Source organism: Planococcus citri, chromosome 5 (assembly GCF_950023065.1).
Source record: "Planococcus citri chromosome 5, ihPlaCitr1.1, whole genome shotgun sequence".
Lineage (NCBI taxonomy): Eukaryota > Metazoa > Arthropoda > Insecta > Hemiptera > Pseudococcidae > Planococcus > Planococcus citri.
In genome coordinates this window covers 53,615,881-53,639,619 of record NC_088681.1, presented here as the reverse complement: position 1 = coordinate 53,639,619, position 23,739 = coordinate 53,615,881, and the positions used below count along the sequence as shown (strand labels likewise).

General features: G+C 34.4%; 2 protein-coding genes across 3 annotated transcripts; both read left to right on the top strand.

Annotated features, from left to right (window-relative positions):
* The first annotated feature begins 375 nt into the window (after positions 1-375).
* On the top strand, positions 376-12,090 carry LOC135848591 (uncharacterized). 2 transcript variants are annotated; one of them, XM_065368527.1, is made up of 26 exons: positions 378-638; positions 717-889; positions 960-1,120; positions 1,197-1,359; positions 1,438-1,693; positions 3,738-3,964; positions 4,061-4,163; positions 4,233-4,363; positions 4,444-4,572; positions 4,652-4,819; positions 4,900-5,065; positions 5,211-5,326; positions 5,421-5,519; positions 5,595-5,805; positions 6,269-6,449; positions 6,984-7,167; positions 7,780-7,975; positions 8,082-8,275; positions 10,413-10,571; positions 10,659-10,787; positions 10,878-11,008; positions 11,103-11,196; positions 11,263-11,424; positions 11,503-11,599; positions 11,685-11,795; positions 11,910-12,090. In XM_065368527.1, exons 1-26 carry the CDS (start codon positions 602-604, stop codon positions 11,975-11,977), a joined length of 3,846 nt encoding a protein of 1,281 aa, XP_065224599.1. In that variant the 5' UTR covers positions 378-601; the 3' UTR covers positions 11,978-12,090. The 2 variants fall into 2 exon arrangements, 1 of the variants encoding a protein (XP_065224599.1); XR_010559390.1 differs by lacking the exons at positions 11,685-11,795; positions 11,910-12,090 and having other exon boundaries at positions 376-638; positions 11,103-11,185.
* A 208-nt stretch (positions 12,091-12,298) lies between these two features.
* Positions 12,299-22,778, top strand: LOC135848592 (uncharacterized). Its single transcript, XM_065368528.1, has 26 exons — positions 12,299-12,553; positions 14,008-14,177; positions 14,248-14,408; positions 14,485-14,644; positions 14,730-14,973; positions 15,464-15,690; positions 15,757-15,859; positions 15,950-16,080; positions 16,162-16,290; positions 16,366-16,533; positions 16,613-16,778; positions 16,862-16,977; positions 17,077-17,175; positions 17,263-17,473; positions 18,565-18,745; positions 19,229-19,412; positions 19,525-19,720; positions 20,522-20,715; positions 20,791-20,949; positions 21,041-21,169; positions 21,244-21,374; positions 21,455-21,548; positions 21,628-21,789; positions 21,879-21,975; positions 22,054-22,164; positions 22,660-22,778. Exons 1-26 carry the CDS (start codon positions 12,517-12,519, stop codon positions 22,725-22,727), a joined length of 3,828 nt encoding a protein of 1,275 aa, XP_065224600.1. The 5' UTR covers positions 12,299-12,516; the 3' UTR covers positions 22,728-22,778.
* The last annotated feature ends 961 nt before the right edge of the window (positions 22,779-23,739 follow it).

Sequence of the window (23,739 nt, the reverse complement as noted above, 5' to 3'; positions counted from 1 at the left end):
AACGTCGACAATAAAGGTCAATTTTTATCAGTCTGCTTGATACGAGTAGCTACCTACACCTACTTATTTTCATCTCATTCATTCGTGTGGCCCATTTCCTCACAGTAGATAATAAAAATAAATAATATTTTCGCTGAGAAGTGTACTTAGCTGAAATTTTCATCGCAGTAATTGTGGAGCATAATTTTTACAAAAATTCAACCTCGCCGACGAATAGTCTAGATAATTCTGCATACATTTTACACGGGTTACCTATATTTCGTTCTTATTTTCAAACATGATAACAGCAATACACACATGATATCGAATTTCTTGTAACCTGTTTGATAATCCATAAGAAAGTGGGGAACTGTATACACAGTCTAATGTAATAAATAACTCGCCATGTCTGTAGTTTCGTTCTAATTCGCATAACGAGTGATAGTGTAAACAAGTTTTTAATTACTTTTACACCGCGAGCTGGTCTCAAATATACATAGTTGAGTAAAAATGACCACCGAGTTTCGAAAATATAGCAACAAATCATGAAATTATCGTCGAAAAATTGACAACTTTTGGTCACACGATCGGATACGTCTCTTTCGGTACCTACTCGAAAAAAATGCTCAAGTTTAAAATTAACGATAACGTCTATACAGGTAAGATTTTTTTATCTCTTTTATTTTTAATTTTTTTTTGTCACCTACGACTATATTTGGCATTTTTTTCTCCCTCAGTGGGTGCTAATGATGTATCTCCTGAGACCTCGCTCAACGAATATATCAGAAACCATGCCAATCTCAAAGGTACCAAGTTCATGTGTTTGGAGGGAGGCTGCGGTGCTTGTGTAGTCACTGTCAGGAAACCGAATCCGATAACTGATCAGCAGGAAGTCTTTGCGGTGAACTCGGTTAGCAACAATCCACTACTCTGTGAGGTCACTACGATCGCAACTTTCATCATTTGAATATTATTTACAGTGTCTAGTACCTGTATTTAGTTGCCATGGATGGAATATCATCACCATCGAAGGTATAGGTAATCAAAGAGAAGGCTACCATAAAGCCCAATCAACTCTGGCTGGCTTTAATGGTACTCAATGCGGATACTGTAGCCCTGGAATGGTTATGAATATGTTCAGGTCTGATCTAATTTTCTTAAGATGACTTTTAACAAACTCTATAGTTCCATTAAAGACAGATTTTTTTGCAATTTAGCTTACTAGAAGGAAACGAGGGGGAGGTTAAAATGAGCGATGTTGAGAATTCTTTCGGAGGTAATATGTGCAGATGTACCGGATACAGGCCAATTTTAGATGCTTTCAAGTCCCTAGCCACTGATGCTACTCCAGAGTTGAAGCAAAAATTCATCGATATCGAAGTAAAATAGTAGATATTTATTTGCTCTCGCCTAATTGGTCTTTTATCCACAACTTATCACCTGAATTGCTTTCCTCAGGATATAATGACTCAATTTAAAGTCTGTTCCAAAACCCAAAAACCCTGCAATAATCAGTGTAAAATCAAAGTAAACGGATACGACACGTGCGTTGATCAAGACCTTAAAGTACTCGATAAATCGATAGGTCTATCGATACAGCTACAAGGAGCTACCTGGTTCAGAGTGACCAGAGTTCAAGAAATATACAACATTTTCGAGAAAATGGTTCACGATGACACCAAGTACATGATTGTGGGTGGAAATACGGCTCAAGGTAGGTAAACGAACCAATAAAGGTACCTTACCTACATATATTCATCACAGCTTTAAATTTTCTGAGCTAAAGTGCCATCTATAAGATGCATGATCAGAGTTCTTCTACAAAGTGTATACAAAGCATCTAATTCTGTTATACATGTGACGAGATAAGATAAAGCTTGACGCACACGCTGTCTAGGAAATTACCTACGTTAGTTTATGATCAGACGCTTTTAATGAATTATTTCACGGTTGAAAAATCTAACTTTGAAAATTAAAGAGAAAACTGAAAATGAAATTTAAAATTCTGAAAACACATACGATCAAAAAACTGAAAAAGAAATCGAAAATTCAGAAAATTACCCAAACCAGAAACAAAAACCGATTTTCTTAAGATCTGTGCGTAGATTTTCGGTTTTTAAATCGTGCGAATATAGATGAAAATCAAATTTGTGGTCATTCCAATTACCTTTTATATTTTTGGTAAAATTAAGTAAGACAATTCAAGGAAAACAACAAAATTTTGCTGAAGATTCTAAATCGGTTGTAAAAGCAAAAATGGGTAGGTAGGTAGGTATTTTTCACGGAAAATAGGTAGGTAGCTATGTAGTTTAAAATTACTTTTTGAAAAATTCGTCAAAAAAATAAAAAATTACTTTGAAGTGCTAAAATTTTTGGTATGTAGGGGGGGGGGGGGAGTTTGAACGTGTTTTCCCTCAAAATCAAAAATCTAGCTTCCTGTATTTAATTGGGCTGAAAGTCATTTCCATTCCAAGCAAAAACTTTATAACTTTTCAAAGTGTGAGTAGCTGAAGCTAAAAATCAAAAAAAGTTAAAATATGTACCTACAACCAAAACTCAGAATTTTAGGAAACCCCCCGAAATCGAAATTGAAAAACCATAAAATTAAATTAAGAATTTTGAAATTAGAATACATTTTTAAAAATGAAATCAAAAACTGAAATAAACTCAAAATAGAGCTGAGAATTCTGAAAAAATCAACAGCTAAAGATAAAATAAAAACGTCTGAAAATATATGAAATCAAAAACTGAGAATTAATCAAATTGAAGACCGAGACAGAAAATAAAAATTCAGAAAATGCAACTAAAAATTAAAAAAATAAAATCGAAAATTCTTGAAAAATTTTTTAAAATGAAATCAAAAACTAACGATAAAAAATTCAAAACTGAAAAAGAAATTGAAAATTTAGAAAATTGGACTAAAATCCGCAAGAAAATCGAGAAAAGGTTAGAAAAGAATCAATAACGGGTGATAAAAAAACTTAAAAACTGAAAATGAAACCGAAAATAAAATCGAGAAAAAGTTTGAAAAGAATCAACAACTGATAATAAAAAAATTAAAAGCTTAAAATTAAATCTAAAATTACGAACACTCAATACTGGATTAAAAACTGAAAACGATTCATAGAAAAGTGAAAATAAAAAATACAAAATTAAAAACTGAGACAGAAAATTAAAATTCAGAAAAAAACTAAAAAACTAAAATCGAAAATCCTTGAGAATTTTTGATTTTATTTTTTTAGTTTTTTTCTGAATTTTAATTTTCTGTCTCAGTTTTTAATTTTGTATTTTTTATTTTCACTTTTCTATATCGTTTTCAGTTTTCATTTTTCAATCCGGTGTTCAGAATTTTCGATTTCGTATTTTCAAATTTTAATTTTTTTATAATCAGTTATTGACTCTTTTCAAACTTTTTCTCGATTTTATTTTCGGTTTTTAGTATAATTTTTTGAATTTTCAATTTTTTTCAGTTTTAATTTTTTTTTGAAAGTTTTGAAAATAAAATCAAAAACTTGCAATAAAACGAGAAAATTAAAAATTAAACTTGAATCCAGAAAATCAGGTCAAAAACTGAAAATGAAATAAAAAAAGTAATTGAAACAGAAAATTTTGAGAATAAAATTGAGAACTGAAAATATGCAAAATTAAAACCTGAAAGTGAGATTTTAATTCAGTAATTGCGACAATATCATTTTGAACTTTTCATCCAGACTAAAAATTTCAGTAATTGGGTATTCATAAAAATCTACTTTTTCCAGGGGTCTACAGGTCCGAACCACAAAAAATTTACATCGACATAAATGGAGTGAAAGAATTACACGATTACGTATTAAACTCTGGTAATCTGATTTTGGGAGCAAATACGACTCTTACAGAGACCATGAGAATAATGGATAAAGTAGCAGCGGAAAATCCCAATAAATTTGGCTACTTGAAAAAGCTCGCCAAACACATCGATCTCATCGCCAATGTGCCAGTCAGAAATGTGAGTGATTAAAATTTGAAACAAGCTTCAATAAACCCTCAATAATCATCAGTATTTTTTTCACCTACAGTTTTTTTTTGTTTTTTTTTTTTACAGACAGGAACGTTGGCAGGTAACTTATCGATTAAGTATTTCCACCCAGAGTTTTCTTCTGACCTGTTCATCATACTGGAAACCGTTGGAGCTCAATTAACGATTGGTGAGTCATTCTCAAGGTACCAAAGATCAAAATATATGGACAATTAAGCGACATGAAAATGCATTCTAGGTGCTCCAGGTGGAAAGACGACTACTTATTCATTGGCAAAATATCTCGCATCCGATATGCGATGCAAAGTCTTATTGAAAATCATATTACCAGCCCTGGATTCGTCTAATTACGAATACGCTTCCTATAAAGTGTGTTTTTTTCAAATTTTGCTCTCCTATAATTTTCTAAAAAAAAAAAAATGAAAATTATTTCGATTTTATTTCCATAGATTATGCAAAGAGCACAGAACACCCACGCTTACGTCAATGCAGGATTCCTCGTCAAGGTAGACAAGAATAGAAATTACAAAGTGATTGGTTCACCAGCCTTAGTTTATGGAGGAATTAATCACAATTTCGTAAGATATCTGTTAACTTCCCCCTCCTCTCACAAATTGGACTCATCTTGAATTAACTATGCTTCCTACTTACTCGCAGGTTCACGCCGAAAGAACCCAAAATTACATCACGAATAAAAGCCTCTTAGACATCAATGTACTTAAAGAAGCTTGCAAAATACTCAAATCCGAACTCGAGCCTGACAATGACCCCACCGAAGCATCACCCGAGTATCGAATTTCATTAGCAGTGAATTTATTTTACAAGGTACCAATATTTTTCCAAAGATACTTAATTTACAAAAAAAATTGATTACGTGATCTTACCTTATTCTATTTGCACCGTAGTTCATTCTCAGTTTATCGCCAGATTCCATTTCAGAAAAATATCGCAGCGGAGGTTCTTTGTTAATCAGACCTCTATCATTGGGCAAGCAAGATTTCCAGACTGATCGATCAGTGTGGCCTGTGAACAAACCAATACCTCATGTGAATGCATTTCTACAATGCTCTGGTAAAATCGAGTCTCAAGATATTGAAGAATTTTCATGAGGGTTATATAAAAGAAATTATTCACGTTCACTGTTGACGAAAAAAAAAAAAATTAGCAAGAAATCATTTTGAAAATATCGTTTGATTGATTCGATTTGGGTTTTCAGGAGAAACTGAATATGTTGACGATATCCCAGCACGAGTCAATGAACTTTACGCAGCATTTGTAGTAGCTAAAAAAGGTCCAGGGAAATTAATCAGTATAGATACAAGCGCCATAGAGGTAACTTGATTGATATGGAATTTTCACTTAAAATATCTTATCTGCATTCCGAATTTCGAAGAAAATTTTAACACATTATTTTTATCGTTTATAGAATATGCCAAATGTAGTGAAGTTTATATCAGCCAAAGATATCCCGGGTAAAAACACTTGCCTATCAGCAGTACCTTTTGGCACACTTGAAGATGAACAGGTAGGTAAGGTACCCTTCAATAATTCAAAAATGCGATGAAGTTTTTTTTTGATTTTTTAAAAATCTGCTACCTAGCTCTTTGCTGACAAAGAAATCCTATACGCTGGTCAAACCATCGGAGTGGTCGTGGCTAAAACTCAAATCCTCGCAAACAAAGCAGCAGACCAAGTCGTTGTTAATATCGAGCAAACTCGTAAGCCAGTTTTGAATCTCGAGACAATCGTTGAGACTGGAGATCAAAGTAGAATAATTCGACATGAGGAACAAATTGCCACTCACAGGAAAAGTTAGTCATCCTTCGAAACGTAACCGAGTTCATAATTATATTTAATCTATTCCAGCAGATAATATTTAGGTAACAAAATTGGATTTTTAGGAGCATCTGCACATTCCCTCGATTCAATTTGATTTGACTCGATCCAAAAACTCATGTCATCGGGTCAACATTTTAATAGGATTAAACCTGTTCAGATCTGATCACATCCAGTAGAAGGAATTTGCATTTAATTTGTCCGATTTTCATCAGACCAGATCTACCCAAATCAGAATTTTGATCAAATTAGATCTTTTCAGATTTCATCAAATCTAACCTTTCTTCGCTATTTTGAAAATTTTCAAAAAGAATTTTAAATCCTTTTTTTTTTTGAATTTTAGCACTTCTATACCAATTTTTTTTTCATTTCTGGCGAATTTTAAAATGGCTACTCAATGTATAAAGCTTTTCATAACGTTTCGTTACCACTTCACAGGTAATACAAAGTACAAATTCAAAGGCTCTTTGACAACGGGAAGTCAATATCATTACCATATGGAAACTCAAACCTGTCTATGTGTCCCACTTGAAGACGGAATGGACATTTACCCATCTTCTCAATGGATCAGAGCAAATCAACACACCGCAGCTGAAGCTTTAAATATGTCAGAAAATAGGTCAGTAACAGGTACCTACTTATTTATGTGTATCTATTAGGATGGATCGCGAAAAAAGTTTCAAGGATTTTGGCCAAAGTCAGCGAACATCTCAATTTTGAGTTGAAAGTTACCCAAAAAAATGAGCCCTGGAGGAGCCTTCGGAGGGGAAATATAGGTCCACATAGAGAGTACATCTTCAAAAAACTCGTGTTTTTTTTTTCTCTCAAGCCCCTATTCAACCTGACTTTTAAGAAAAATGGCTCAGTTGCGAAAGAGGACCAATTTTAGGGTTCTACTGAGCGAATAAAAATTTGCAAATGACTGATTTTTGGGTTAATTTGTCTTCTGAAATTTTTTTCTTTTTATTTCGCATTGATCAAGCCAAAATATGGAAAAATATTTCGAAACGCATCGGTGCTAATTTTTTAGTCATAAAATCGAGAAAAATAGCCAAAAATTAAGCAAATTTTTTCACACTGCTTTCCATTGCCTACAGTTCGAAAGAATGGATTTTTGATAACTTTAATAACATCAGACCCATTTTCGTTCCAGTATCAATGTAAGCGTGAAAAGATGCGGAGGAGGATTTGGCGCGAAAACGGAGAGATCAGGTTTGATATCAACAGCTTGTGCTGTAGCAGCTTACAATCTCAAAGTGCCAATACGAATGGTCACCAAGTTGGAAACAAATATGGAAGCTATTGGCAAGAGGATCCCAATGTATGCTAAATACGAGGTATGTACATATATCTACCACATTATTAATTATTATATCTTGTAGGGTGTATCGCGAAAAAAATCAGCCAATTTTGACCTAATTCAACCAAGATATCTTTTAGAGTTCTACTGAGCGGTTGAAAATTAGCAAATCGCTTATTTTCGAATAAATTCGTGTTTTGGTGTTGATTCCAAAAAGAAAAATGGTCAAAAACTTGTGAGATTTTAAAAAAATTTCCAATGAATAATGGCCAAAAAATTGATATCACTGCGTTCCAAAATATTTCCTTTCTTTTAAGAATGATTTCTAAAAATATTTTGGCATAATTAATGCGAAATAAGTACATATAGTAGAAAAAATTATACCTTTAAGCAAATGATGACAAAAAACGAAAAAATAGACAAAATTAAATTTCACCTCAAAATTTCTACTAGGTAGTCTTGTTGATTTACCAAAATTGTCAAAATAGTCCTTTTCTTCAGGACAAGATTGTCAAAAAAGTCCTAATTTCAGTCAAAATTACACTACAAAATTTCGAAAATGTTTTACTTTTTTTGCTGAACTTGTAAGTGTCCCTTTTTTTTTTTTGCCAAAGTTTCAAAATACCCATATTTAATTTTTTTTGAACAGGTGGAAGTTGATGAAAAAGGGGAAATCCAACACATGATCGTCAAAACATACAGCAACCATGGCGTCACATTGAATCACTCGATGCACGGTTTCATTATTCATAGAATTCCGAATTGTTATGATTCGTCAACTTGGACAGTTTTTCAATACCATGTAAAGAGCGACTCCGCACCCAATGTATACGCCAGAGCTCCTGGTAAGTGGTGCCACTCATTTCAGCAATACTTCAGAATGTGAACTCATAATTACTCGATCATTAATACATACGTACATTTCGGATATTTGATTGTACACTTATCCAGGTAGTTCTGAAGGAATTGCCTTAATTGAACAGATAATGGACCATATAGCCCATGTAACTAATCTCAATCCAGTGGCTGTACGATTAACGAACCTCAATCCAGAATTTACTTCAGATATTCCACCTATGATAGATGATTTGAAACAGAATTCAGACCTGATAAATCGTTTGAAAGAGGCTGAAAATTTCAACAAGGTTGGTATACCTGTTACTCGTAAATGATGGGTCATTCTCAATCACCACACAGGGAAAAAATTCAGTCTGATCAAATCAAGTAAATTATCAAAAATTTGAAAAGATTTGATCAGATTCGATCAGATCTTCATTAATCTGAACTGCCAAAATTATGTCTGCACAGAAAAGTGATCAAATATTATCAGATCTAATCAAGTTCGATTACACCTGGTCAGATATTAGATCAAATAAAATTAATTCTGAGTATTGTATGAATCCAATTTGGTCTAATCAGGTATAATAAGATCCAATCAGGCATGTTTGATCAGATCTAATCAGATCAGATCAGATCAGATTAGTTCTGAGAATCCAATAAATCCAATTTGGTCTGATCAGGTCTAATTGGATCAAATTAGGCATGTTCAATCAGATCTGATTACATCCGATCAGATCAGATTATTCTGAGTATTCCATAAATCCAATTGGTCTGATCAGGTCTAATTGGATCAAATTAGGCATGTTCAATCAGATCTGATTACATCCGATCAGATCAGATTATTCTGAGTATTCCATAAATCCAATTGGTCTGATCAGGTCTAATTAGATCCAATCAGGCATGTTTGATCAGATCAGTTCTGAGTATTGTATAAATCCAATTTGGTCTGATCAGATCTGAGTACATTCGATCAGATCAGTTATGAGTATTCCATGAATCCAATTTGGTCTAATCAGGTATAATCAGATCCAATCAGACATGTTTTATCAGATCAGATCAGATTAGTTCTGAGTATTCCATAAATTCAATTGGTCTGATCAGATCTAATTAGATCCAATCAGGCATGTTTGATCAAATCCGATTAAATCAGACCAAATAACTTCTGAGTATTGCATGAATCCAATTTGGTCTGATCAGGTCTAATTAGATCCAATCAGGCATGTTTAATCAGATCTGATTGCATCAGATCTGATCAGTTCTGAGTATTCCATAAATCCAATTTGATCTGATCAGATCTATTTAGATCCAATCAGGCATGTTTGATCAGATCAGATCAGATCTCAAAATTCTCTGGATCCAGTTCATGACCACATCTGACCACATCTGATCTGATCAACACTTTGGATCAAATCAAACTTAATCAGATCGAATTCAATCATAAGGGTAAAGTGCCCTATTGCCGACCAGGCGCCTAAATCCGACCACCAGCATATCTCAGCCAATAATGCATCGACTATCCGGGGAAAAATGTTTTCTTATGTATTTTTCACAAACAAAACGATTAAGACCAAAATCACAACCCAAAACCCAAAACTCGTGAAATTATTGCCAAAAAACGAAATTCAAAAAGTCAAAATTAACTTTTCCGGCAACTTCAATCGCCTGTTGCATAAATGTGTGATTCTTCCTTAAAAAAGCTCCGATTAATTTTAAAAGTTCATAGTCTTATGAATAAAAGGTGATAATTAATTTTTGGATCGATTAAAGGTAAGTTGCATAAATTTTCCATCAAATTTATTTTCATAGGGTGCCCTAATTCCGACCACCAATGATTTTGCTGTATACTTGAAATTTTTATTTTCCTGGATTTTCGAAAAAAACGCCAAAACGTAAAAAATGGTGTGCCGATGCAATGAACAAAGCTGTAAAAGCTGTAAGAAAACGAGAATGTGGGTATCTAAAGGCGTCCAAACAATTTCCAAGTGTTTCAAATGGGGACATGAAATTTGTGATGTGGTGTCAGAAAAATGTAAAAAAAATTGAATATTTGTTCCCCTTTGCTTAAATAATAAATTGCTTTTCTATTTGTGTCATTTCAATTAATAAACAACGATGTTGACATTGTTGACATATTATTTACCTTCTGTTTTTCAATTTTTTTTTTAGGGTGGTCGGAATTAGGACACCATTTTTGCAATTTTCGATTTTCTCTTTTTTTGGAAAAATCGTCATAAAAAATTAGTGGGGAGGTTTTACGTTTAGTGGCTTTATGGCATTAAACTAGAGGTATGTGGCTATCATTTAAGCCATTGTGCGCGCAGCTACGTCAATTACAGGTCTCATAATTCCAAAAATAAACTAGGTGGTCGACAATAGGGCACTTTACCGTTATTCTTCTGAGTATTGAAATAAACTCCACGTATGTTTTATCAAATTTGGCAGACTAATCGATGGAAAAAACGAGGAATCTCATTGGTAGCGATGAATTACACCCTTGGTCCTTTTGTATCATATCATGCTTTAATGTCAGTCTACATGTACGATGGATCTGTGGCCATAAGTCACGGAGGTATCGAAATGGGTCAAGGTATTAATACCAAAGTACGTACATTTTCAAATTTTCAACCACCATACCCCCTCCCTCCTTAGTTAAATTCATAGTTCAGTAACATCAACTTATGATAAAAGATTGCGCAAGCTGTGGCCTACACTTTGGGAATAGATGTCAGTATGATAAAATTTAAAGCATCTATGGCTCTAACTGGCCCTAACGATGGACCCAGCGATGCAAGTGCAGCAAGTGATGGAGTTACTTACGTAAGTACTACCTATTTAGAGTACGCATAGTCTTCGTATCGTAATTCAACAGTAATTCAACAATTATTAACCCAAAATTTCTTGTTGCAGGCTGCTATACAGTGTTGCAAAATACTGCTCGCTAGACTCGAACCTGTCAAACAAAAAAATCAAGGTAAATCGTGGCCTGAAATAATCGCAGCCGCAGCAGCCGAGAATGTAGACTTGATGTGCGAATACATGTAAGGCAATGTACATCTATCTACCAACATATTATCGAATTTATTCAGCCAAATTTGGTCACACTAATTTTCTACATTATTAATTTATACTCAGGTATTCACCAACAGCGAGTTATGCTCATAACTACCACGTTTTTGGAGCAGCTGTTTCTGAAGTTGAAGTTGATCTGTTAACTGGTCAATATTTGGTACCTACAAAATTACATTTTCAAAATCAACACTGTCCCTCCCAATGCTGATTTATCGTTTTACAGATCAACAGAGTGGATTTATTGGAAGATGTGGGGCAAAGTTTGAGTCCTACCATTGATCTGGGTCAAGTTGAAGGTGCCTTTGTTATGGGTCTAGGATACTGGCTGAGTGAAAAATTGATATACGATCAAGATACTGGAGCTTTGCTGACTAATCGAACTTGGGTACAAACTGATTCTTTGTTAGATTAAAATCTATAGAAATAATTCGAACTAGAGACCTAATAACGTGAAGTTTTGCAGAATTACACCATTCCAGGAGTTAAAGACATTCCAGCTGACTTCAGAGTATACTTCAGAAGAAATTCTCATAATCCTTTAGGTGTACTGAGAGCAAAAAGTAAATTATTTTAAGTATTACCAAAAAAAAAAAATCAAGAGCAGAATTCCCATCAGGAATACTACTTAAATTTTACATTTTACAGATACGGGAGAGCCACCTCTGTGCTTGAGTATAGGAGTAGTGTTTGCAATTCGAAATGCATTACAATCAGGAAGAAAAGATGCAGGATTGAAAGATACCTGGTTCCAAATAAGTGAGTGTAGATTTAGTCAAAACATACGAAGATGAGATTTTGAATCGATACAATAATATAGATACAAAGTAGGTATGTATGTATTTGAAATACTCGAAATCTCTTTATTTACAGACCTGCCACTCACTCCGGAGAACGTACTGCTCAGTTCAAAAACGTCGATAGATCAATTCGCACTGTAATTTTTTCTAACGTTTTATCTCACGATAATGTAAAGCCTTATACTCGTATGCACGTATATGACCCTTTTATGCCGATTGTAAAATTTTGACGTAATAAAAATTCCCTAATGTGATTTGTTATCTTTACTTTCAATAAATGAGGCATACGAGACTCTCTACAATTCCTAATTTCTTTCATGTACAATGTAGATATAAGTATACTTGGATTACATTGCTTAATCCGAAAAAATAACGGAATTTCACGCAGATTAAATTAAGTACCTACCTACATATCAAATTAATAACACAGAATTGGACTGTGCCCTTTTAACTTAATTTTTTATCTCAGCGGTGATTCACTCAAATTTTTTATCGTGTAGGACACTTATAGTATGTAGCGTAACATAGGTAGAGGTACTCGTACATACATAGTAACATACCTACAGTCACGAGTGAAAATTTCTCCCCAAAAGTGTAAGTGTGTAAGTTGACCAAACAAATTCTTTGCGGAATTGATCAATTCTATTGACGCAATTCGATATTATAGAATTCAAGAAGAAATGCTTAAGTTCAAAATCAACGACAACAGCCATACAGGTAGATCACATTTCTACTCTTAAGAACGTAATTTTTAGGAAAAGACTATTCTTATCAAGTATTTTTTTAGAAATCGCAACTCATTAAAAAAACTGATGTGAAAGAATCACCTCAAAAATAGGTACTCTACCTAAGTACAAAAAACTGAACTTTTTGATCAATGTTTGGCTCTGAAAATCTTCCAGCAAAATTCCAAAATTTTCAAAATATTTATAAAAAAAAAATTAGGTACCAATCAAAAAAAAAGTTTCAATAATACGAACTTTTAATTAATTAGGGTAAGATAATTTTAATTTTTTTTTCGAAATTCGACGCAGCTGATTAAAAAATTAGTGAAAGGATGAAGATTCTCAAAAATACTCGTAGGAACAAAAAGCTGAGTTTTCCAGTCAATATTTCAAAAAAAATTGATTAAAAAAATGTTTCAATAAGGGCTTTTATTTCTAATGATTACTAGATTCATTTTCACATTTACTTTTTATTGGGATAGGGAAGGGAAAGGTGTATTTTTTTCTGGTAACGGAATTTTAATTTAAAATGACGTACCTACCTTTTTTCAAATTTGAAGGAAGTTTTGAAACGAGTCAAGTAAATAAAATAGATTCAACGTGAGTATTTTTACTCAAAAAAATTTCAATTGACTTTTATTTTATTTCATGTGGGAGGAGGAAGAGGAGTAAGAGGTAGTACATAGATTTAACAATGATTAGAAAATATGTTCATAAATTTTGAAAAATCAAAACATACATTTGAAATTTTAAAAAATTATTAACAAAATAAGAAAAGCTTGATTGAAAATTTTTTAGGACTAAATTTATCCAAACAAGGGGGCCTTTTCAGCTCACTATTTCAGATTTGAACGAAACCAAAGTACATAGAAAGAGCATATCCTAAAGCTCCTCCCCACCAAAATTCCAGATCTTCATGTTCATTTTTGGATTTTTGGTGAATTTTTGAAATTTTGAAAACATTTTAAAAAGCAGTTTTGACTTTTCGAGGACAATTCGTAAACTTTTTCATAGAATGTAAATCAGGTTCACTTTGCTCAAGAGAATTAGCGTTTCATAAAGAAGTTTAAAAATCGCCCTTGAAACAGTTTTTTAAATTTTTGTTTGCTTCAAATGTTCAAAAATTCGCTATAAACCCAAAAATGAGCTTTGTTTGGTTACAGGAGTTTTAGAATAATATGCGCTTTCGCTCTAGCTTGGTCATGTTCAAATCGCAGAGTAATGACGTATCAAAAAGTTCTCATAAGGCTCACAAATTTTGAAGAAATTTAAAATCAAATTTAAAAAAAATGTAAAAACAAGTTTTAAAAATTAAAAAAAAATTCGAACACAAATTAGAAAAAATTTAAGAAAAAATTCCAACACTTGCTAAAAAAAACAAAATTTAAATGGATCTCCTTACTCTGGTAAATGTACCAGCACGTTTTCAAATTTGTTTGCTTGTAGTGGGTACCAACGTACCTCCAGAAACGTCCCTGAATGAATACATCAGGAATTACGCGAATCTCAAAGGTACCAAGTTCATGTGTTTGGAGGGAGGCTGCGGTGCTTGCATAGTTGCTGTCAAGAGACCAAATCCAATAACTGGAGAGCAAGAAGCCTTCGCAGTTAACTCGGTTGGTGACAATTAATTACATTCAGAGGTCTCTATGATCAAATATTTTATCATTTGAATATTATTCACAGTGTCTAGTACCTGTATTTAGTTGCCATGGCTGGAATATCATCACCATTGAAGGTATAGGCAATCAAAGAGAAGGCTACCATAAAGTCCAGTCAACTCTGGCTGGCTTTAATGGTACTCAATGCGGATACTGTAGCCCTGGAATGGTTATGAATATGTTCAGGTCTGATACCATTTCCCCAAGATTTTCTTTAGAAACTCTATAGTTCAATTAAAGAATGATTTTTTTTTCAATTTAGCTTACTGGAAGAAAACGAGGAGGTTAAAATGAACGATGTTGAGAATTCTTTCGGGGGTAATATGTGCAGATGTACCGGATACAGACCAATCTTGGATGCTTTCAAGTCCCTAGCCACCGATGCTACTCTAGAATTGAAGAGAAAATGTGCAGATATTGAAGTAGGTAGATACTCGTTAACTCGAATTTTATCCCTCAGCTCACTAATCCTGATCCTGAACTTATCACCTCATTCACTTTTCTCAGGATATAATGACTCAATTTAAAGTCTGTTCCAAAACCCAAAAACCTTGCAATAACCAGTGTAAAATAAATGGATACGACAAGTGCGTTGAACAAGAGCTAAAAATGCTCGATAAATCGATATCGATCGAATTACAAGGGGTAAGATGGTTCAGAGTGAAAAACGTCCAAGAAATTTACGATATTTTTGAGAAAATAGTTCGAGATGGCATCAAGTACATGATTGTGTGTGGAAATACGGCTCAAGGTAGGTTATTTACACAAGTTTTGACGATAATTATGCTTGAAAATTCGATAGGTTTTATAAAATGTTTGTAATAAGTTGGAAATAGGCTAGATAGGCACGGATTCCATGCTTTCGTGAACAGTTAATCGTCGGTTTTAGCTCTTAATTCGTTTTATAAGAAGATGATAACAACTGAAGAAGAGCTTGTTTAAATTACTACTGCAGATAATAGGTAATTATAATCACCTATTATCTGCAGTCCATTCGCGAAAAATTATAAACCAAATTACGAGATAAGATACTCGTAGAGCTCGAAACAAATACCTATATAGCCCGCTGATATCTATAGTGTAATCCATGTAATTGCCGAATAAGTACGAACGAGTACAAAGAGAAAGGCACTGATATTGCCTACTTCGTTCATTAGGCAACTCGAGTAGCATCTGCTAAAAAAAAAATTCATCAAAAAATCGTGAAAATGTCAAAATTTAACAGCCTGTTCTTATTTTAGGGGCCTACAGAACCGAACCACAAGACATTTACATCGACATAAATGGAGTCTACGAATTGCACGATTATTCGCTGAATTCGGAAAATCTCATCCTAGGAGCGAACATTTCTCTGAATCAGACCATGAAAGTAATGCACGAAGTGGCCTCGAAAAATCCCAAACAATTCGGTTACTTGAAAAAATTAGCCAATCATATTGATTTGATTGCCAACGTACCAGTCAGAAACGTAATAACAGATTTGAATTTGTTCCATTAAAATTCCATATCAATGATGATCATATTTTTTATGTAGGTGGGGACGTTAGCTGGCAATTTATCAATTAAATATTCGCATCGAGAGTTTCCTTCCGATGTGTTTTTGATATTGGAAACTGTCGGAGCTCAATTAGTGATAGGTCAGTGCATAATTTAATCGTTTTTGTCAAATACAAATACCAGCAAGAATTTTTTATAACACTTTGACACAATTTATCAAAATGTTACAGGCTCATCAAACGGAGACACGTCTACTTATTCACTGACACAATATCTTGCATTAGATATGCGATGCAAAATTATACTAAAAATAATTTTGCCCCCTTTGGATTCGTCTAACTACGTTTATACGTCATATAAGGTATTTCTTCAACTTTCTAGGACACGTTTTTGGCAACCAGATATTCAGAATTTCAGAATAAAAACTATTGCTTTCTTCTAGATTATGCAAAGAGCTCAGAATACCCACGCTTACGTCAACGCTGGATTCCTCATCAAAGTCGATAAAAATGCAAATTACAAAGTCATCGATTCCCCTACTTTGGTCTATGGAGGAATTCATCCTAATTTCGTAATCTACCTACTTTTGAAAAAAATTCCCTACCTTTACTCGAATTTACGTTTCTGACTATTGTGTTGTTCACAGGTTCATGCAGCAAAAACCGAAAATTACATCAGAGGTAGAAGTCTTCTAGGCATCAATGTCCTCAAAGAAGCTTGCCAAATTCTGAGATCTGAACTCGAGCCTGATAATAATCCTCCAAAAGCATCTCCCGAGTACAGAACTTCACTAGCTGTGAACTTATTCTACAAAGTAGGTGCATTTATAATATTTTTTTCTTTTAATAGGTACCTTGAAAGAAAACCTGAGTGCTATCTTACCTTGTTCGCAGTTCATTCTCAGTTTATCCCCAGATTCCATCTCAGAAAAGTATCGTAGTGGAGGTTCTTTATTGTCCAGACCTTTATCATCTGGAAAGCAGGATTTCCAAACTGATCCATCACTGTGGCCTGTGAACAAACCGATACATAATATCAACGCTATTTCACAATGTGCTGGTAAGACTTAAAATACTTGCTGAATCATGAGACAGCAACGACATTAATATGGATCATGGATGTATTACGATTTGGATTTTCAGGAGAAGCTGAGTACGTTAATGATATCCCAGCACGAGTTAACGAGCTTCATGCGGCTTTTGTAGTATCCAAAACTGGCCCAGGGAAATTAATCAGCATAAATACCAGTGCAATAGAGGTAACACATCAAGCGGTAACACATCAAGTTACTCGTAGCTAAGTAATAACCTCAGAGTTCCAATCCGATAAATGACCTAATCGTTTATTTTCTGTACAGAATATGCCAGGTGTAGTGAAATTTTTATCAGCTAAAGATATCCCAGGTAAAAATGTCTGCCTTTCAACAGCATACAAAGGCAAGCTCGAACACGAAGAGGTATCCAATATGTAAATTCCAACAATCATCGCTTTGAATACGTACACAAACAAAAACTAATGGTGAAATTTTTTAAATAATTGGTAGCTTCTTGCTGATAAAGAGATCTTACACGCTGGTCAAATTGTCGGAATAGTTGTAGCTAAAACTCAAACTCTCGCTAATAAAGCAGCCGACAAGGTCATTGTCAATGTCGAACAAACTCGTAAACCAGTTTTGGATCTCAAAACCATTGTTGACTCCGGAAATGAAATAAGAATAAATAAACACGATGAGAAAATTGCTGCTCGAAGAAAAAGTTGGTCTTCTTTTTAATTTTTTTCAAGTTTTGGGAAATTCATCTCTAAAGAGTTAATAAAACTCTTCAAGAGATTTAGTGGAGGGAAATAAGAAAAAATAAAAACATTTTTGGCTACCAAAGATTTTATGATGAAAAATCGTCAAGGGTAGTCCCCTGAATAATTCCTGAGAATTACCACCCCACAGACCCCTTGCTAATTTTTTTATGGGGGGTTGAACCCCCCCCAAAATGTTTTTTTTGCAGTTTTATCCTCAGGGGTTGATTTTACGTCAAAAATAGCTTTATATTTGAGTTCTACGTCAAATTTCCGATCTAGTGACATATCAACTGTCTTTCTACCCTTAAGGGGGGTGGGGCTGGAAGAATTCAAATTTGAGGGGTTTTCTAAAAAACACAAAAAATCTATCGGCACATAAGAGGGGTGAAATGACCGCCGAGAGCGTTCGGATTTATACTAGCATGGAAGGTGGGCACCATCGAGAAACTACCGCGTGGAAAATTTCAGATCCACACCACCTCCCCTTTTTGGGGAACCCCCCTTTTCTGAAAATTTAATAACACTTTTCTCAGCCCCATTGTAACCGATTTTGAAAATTTTTCAGGATGTTATGTATATCCTTAGTAGGTATCCCCACAAAAATTTTCAACCCCCTCCCCTCATATTTCCATGCTAGTATCAACCCAAACACTCTCGGAGCCCATTTCACCCCTCGTACGTGCCGATCGCTTTTTTGTGTTTTTTAGAAAACCCCTCCAATTTGAATGGTTCCAGCTCCACCCCCTTGAAGGTACAAGGGCAGTTGATATGTCACTAGATCGGAAATTTGACGTAGAACTGAAATATAAAGCTATTTTTGACGTAAAATCAACCCCTGAGGATAAAACTGCAAAAAAACCATTTTGGGGGGTTTAACCCCCGATAAAAAAATTAGCAAGGGGTCTGTGGGGTGGTAATTCTCAGGAATTATTCAGGGGACTACCCTTGACAATTTTTCATCATAAAATCTTTGGTAGCCAAAAATGTTTTTATTTTCGAAATATGATGCTAATTTGCCTCCACTAATTTACGATTAGGTATTTTTTCGCAGATGATGTTAAGTACAAGTTCAGCGGGTCTTTGGAAACTGGGGGCCAATATCATTACACCATGGAAACTCAAACTTGTCTGTGTGTTCCTCTCGAAGATGGAATGGACATTTACCCTGCTTCTCAATGGATCAGAGCAGTCCAACATACGGCAGCTGAGGCTTTGAATATGCCAGATAACAGGTAACTTATTAGTTACCTTCTACTGGACCTTATATCTGAAGATTCATAAATCTAATGCTGATTGAACAAGAAGTAAATCTGTTGGGGAAGTTTCAAAATAGACCAAATAGGAGGTTCATATTTACAATCGTTTGAAAGGCTCAAAATACAACTTTCACAGTAAAAGTTTATCTTTCTGTTTCAATTTTATTCAAAACAAAAAAAAATTGATTCCCCTGAATTCCTTTCTCCTCGCCACTAAAGTCATCAAATGAAGTAAGATTGTAAATTAAGTTTTGAACTATCAAATCTAACTTTTAATTTAAATAAGTAATCCTTTCCAAAAAAAAAAAAAAAAAAAAAGGTGCCCTCATAAAAATACTAATTTTTGTTACAATAATGTGACAATAGGGTCTCTCAAATAACTTGTAAAAATGGTTCTTTATTTAGTGCACTTTCGAACAATCCACAGGTGGGTCTTAAACAAACACATTTTCATTTCAGTATCAACGTGAGCGTTAAAAGATGCGGCGGAGGTTTTGGGGCGAAATCGGAAAAATCAGCAGTGATATCAACAGCTTGTGCTGTAGCAGCTTACAATCTCAAAGTGCCAATTCGAATGGTCGTCAAATTGGAAACAAACATGGAAGCTATTGGCAAAAGAATTCCCATGTATGCAAAATACGAGGTAGGTACATACATATGCATATCAAATCAACTGCACAGATATTCTGATCAGTTGGAAATACTCCTGGTTAAAAAAATACTCGTAGGTACCTAATTTAAAATTCTGCGAATAGGTGGAAGTGAGTGAAAAAGGTGAAATTCAACGCTTGATCGTCAAATTATACAGCAATCATGGGGCCAAATTGAATCACCCACTAGACGAGATTATTATAAAAAGAATTCCATCTTGTTACGACCCATCTACTTGGACAGTGACCCATTATACCGTGAGAACCGATTGTACACCCAATATATACATCCGAGCCCCTGGTAAGTAGGCCTACAATCCAACATCATGAATTATTATTTAGTGGTAAGTACACAAAAAACACCCCCCCCCCCCTTCTTCTCAAAAATAGCACACATCTTTTTAAGCATGATTATAAGTTCATCATTCAAAATTTACAAAAAATAAAAAAAATTGAACTAAAAACAATAGGTATGGGTTTTAATGTGAAAGATTGTTTTTTTTTTCATCTTATCAATCATTATACGTCTTAAAGTGAAATTGTGCAGAATTTTTGGCTTTTTTTGTGGAAAACTGGAATTTCCAAAATATTACCGGAGGATCCAAAACGGCCAGAAACGCATTCATGTGGACGCAGCCTGTTGAAATTAAGGTATAAAGTGAATTTTAGCATTCCAGCTTCATTTGGTAAAATTTTGTGACAATTTCAACATTAAAAAGTCTTTTGGACGGTTTACAATAAATTGATAAAAATGGCTCGAAACTGTTTCCAATCAATTTGAGGGGGTGAAAAATGGGGCATAAACCAAGTTTTAGGTTCCTTGGTTAATTCGGTAAAATTTTGGTCATTTTGACTTTTTAAAATTCTTTAAAAAATCGAAAAATGCACTTCAGCTCTTGAAAGTTTTGCTGGTGCATACTTTTGCATGTTCTTTCGACTCTTCTTAAAACTCCCATTTTTTTTTTTAGTCAAGTTGAGGGCATGAAAATGCAAATCCACTAGAAAAAAATTTCCAAAAAAGAATTAAACCCCCGTAGGTCACAAAGGATCAGATTAAGGAACTTTTTAACATTTTGACTAGAACGCAGGCATTTTTTCACAGGCAGTGCCGAAGTAATCGCTCTAATAGAATGCATAATGGAGCATATAGCTAAAGTCACAAATCTCGATCCCACAGCTGTACGATTGGCCAACATTAAACCGGAATTTTCCTCTGATATACCACCCATGATTGAGGACATAAAGCAGAATTCAGACTTGAAGAACCGTTTAAAAGTTATCGAAAACTTTAATAATGTAAAACGAAATTTCACTTTTGTCAAATGCTCGCTGAATCGACAATATTTTAAAAAAATGTATTCATTTTGATAGACCAATCGATGGAAAAAACGAGGCATATCTTTGGTGACGATGAATTATCCACTTGGTAAATTTGCATCGTATCACACTCTAATGTCGGTCTACATGTACGATGGATCTGTGGCCATCACTCATGGAGGTATTGAGATAGGTCAAGGTATCAACACCAAAGTACGTAATTTATAAATTACAATTTTTAAATCTCCATAATTCCAAGTTGAAATGATTATAGTTCCTACATCATTTTTTTTAATGGTAAAAGGTTGCCCAGGCTGTTGCCTATACTTTGGGTATAGATATCAGTATGATAAAATTCAAACCATCTATGGCTTTGACGAGTCCCAACGATGGACCCACAGAAGCAAGTGCAGCGAGTGATGGAGTTACTTACGTAAGTATTTCGAGCACCTATTCTTTTAATGGATGCTGATTCGATGTCCACTTAGCTAAAATTTCTGGCCTTAGGCTGCTTTGGAATGTTGCAAAATACTGCTCGCCAGACTCGAACCTATCAAACAAAAAAATCCGGGTAAATCGTGGCCTGAAATAATCGCAGCTGCAGCTGCTGAGAATGTTGATCTATGCTGTGAATCTTTGTAAGTATCCAGATGTCCTCCTACCAAGTCTAGGTTAATCAGACTAGCTGTAAAACTTAAACATTCTTAATTTTTGACAGTTTTTCTCATACGGCGAGTTATTCTCATCAATACAACGTGTTTGGAGCTGCTGTTTCGGAAGTTGAGGTTGATCTATTGACTGGTCAATGTTTGGTATGAAATTATATGAATTAGAAATTGAGATTGTCTCACCCAGGGCTGATCTGTACCTACGTGACTTCTTGTTTTACAGATCAATAGAGTCGATTTATTGGAAGATGTAGGACAAAGCTTGAGCCCTACCATTGATCTGGGTCAAGTTGAAGGTGCCTATGTTATGGGTCTAGGGTACTGGTTGAGTGAGAAATTGATATACGATCAAGATACCGGAGCTTTGCTGACTAATCGAACTTGGGTACACAGTGAACTTTTTCTTTTGAGCAGAATGAGTTGACAAACAAAATAATCTGAATTAAATTCCTAATCGTGTGAAATTTTCCACAGAATTATACCATTCCTGGAGTTAAAGATATCCCAGCTGATTTTCGAGTATATTTTAGAAAAAATTCACCTAATCCGTTGGGTGTCTTGAGATCAAAAAGTAATTCATTTTACTACCACAAAAAAAAATCGATCGACAATAATTTTCATTTGGGTACTCAAATTTCTTGTTTCACAGATACAGGGGAGCCACCTTTATGCTTAAGTGTAGGAGTAGTATTTGCAATTCGAAATGCGTTAGAGGCAGGAAGAAAAGATGCAGGATTGAATGATGACTGGTTCCAATTAAGTAAGAATACATCCACCTGCACTGAAAGAAAATAATTGGATCTGATCAGGTTTGGTCGAGCCAAAATTTTGATTCGTTCAAATCAAATTGAATTCAAAGAATGACCGGATTTCATCTAATCAGATCTCAGCAAACAGCTACAAACAGGTTTGATCAGATCTGAATAGGCCTGATCAACTCAAATCAAACAGATCGAAAAAGTTCTGATGAGATCTATTAACCTGCCCTAACATAACTGGTCTAATTATATCTGAGCAGATATAATCTGAATCGATCAGATCTTATCACATCTGACTCTACTGATAGATATGATTTGACCTGTTTAAATCAGCAAATATCAGATCAGATCTGCACAGGTATAGCTAATTTTCCAACCCAGTCAGATCTAATTTTTTTCGTTTGAGTATTAGTAGAATAATTCGAAATAACCCTAAGTAATGTGTGCTCGCAGAATTTTTAAAATTTGTGAATAATTGAAGTGTTTTTTCATTACAGACTTGCCCTATACCCCAGAAAACGTACATCTCAGCTCAGGCACTTCGATTGATCAATTCGCACTATAAGTTTTATGTTTGATTTCACAATAATAAATTTTGACACAATAAAAATTTATCAGCGTCATTTGTTATTACTATATACTTTCACTCGAATCATTCTAAAGCTCCATTAAACTTGATTTAATCAGACAAGCCTGATCGGATCGGATCGGATCGGATCAGATCAGACTTCATTGGATCGGATTTTACTTAAGATATGATCAGATAACATTACTTCAGATTTTATTTTATCAGATCACTTCTGATTTCATCTGATAGGATTGAATTTCATCGCTTCAGATCTTATTGGATAGGATCACTTCAGATGTCATCAGATCTGAATCTGATCATATCAGGTCTCATCAGATTACTTCGTCGTATTAGTGTTCTTATCACTTCAGATCATATTAGATCAGATCACTTCAAGTGTCATCAGATAAAATTGCTTCAGTTCTCATTACGTCAGATCACTTTAGAAATTATTGTATCGGATTACTCAGATTTTCATCAGACAAAATAACTTTACTGCAGGTCTTATCAGATGAGATTACTTCAAATCTTCTCAGATCAGATTACTGCGGATCTAACTTAGATCAGGTCACTTCAGAGATTACCAGATACGATTACATTAGTTCTCATCAGAAAAGATCAGACCAGATAATTATGGATCTGATTTTATCCGATCAGTTCAAATATCATCAGATCAGATCAGGTCACTTCAGATTTTATAAGATCGGATGGGTAACATCAGGTCTCATTGCTCGTCAAAAATTATTACTTCAGATCTCATTTAGCTCAGATTAGACCACCTACTTCCGATTTCATCAGATTGGATCACTTCAGATCAGTACCAAATCGATTACTTCCGTTTAGATCAGATTCGTGAAGTGTTTCTTTTTTCTTTATCAAAATTTTCATACTTGAAACCCCAATCAGAGGAGACGAAATACAAAATTGGGATAGACCAACCTAATCACAAACGTAAGAACATCTACTTATTTGAGATCATAAATTTTTACGACCCAAATGGAAGTTTCCT

Coding starts and splice junctions, on each gene's coding strand:
- LOC135848591 (XM_065368527.1), top strand. CDS start 602: ATGCTCAAGTTTAAAATTAACGATAACGTCTATACAG. Junction 639..716: donor TAACGATAACGTCTATACAG/GTAAGATTTTTT, acceptor TTTCTCCCTCAG/TGGGTGCTAATGATGTATCT. Junction 5,806..6,268: donor AATTGCCACTCACAGGAAAA/GTTAGTCATCCT, acceptor ACCACTTCACAG/GTAATACAAAGTACAAATTC.
- LOC135848592 (XM_065368528.1), top strand. CDS start 12,517: ATGCTTAAGTTCAAAATCAACGACAACAGCCATACAG. Junction 14,178..14,247: donor AAGCCTTCGCAGTTAACTCG/GTTGGTGACAAT, acceptor TATTATTCACAG/TGTCTAGTACCTGTATTTAG. Junction 22,165..22,659: donor TGATGACTGGTTCCAATTAA/GTAAGAATACAT, acceptor TTTTCATTACAG/ACTTGCCCTATACCCCAGAA.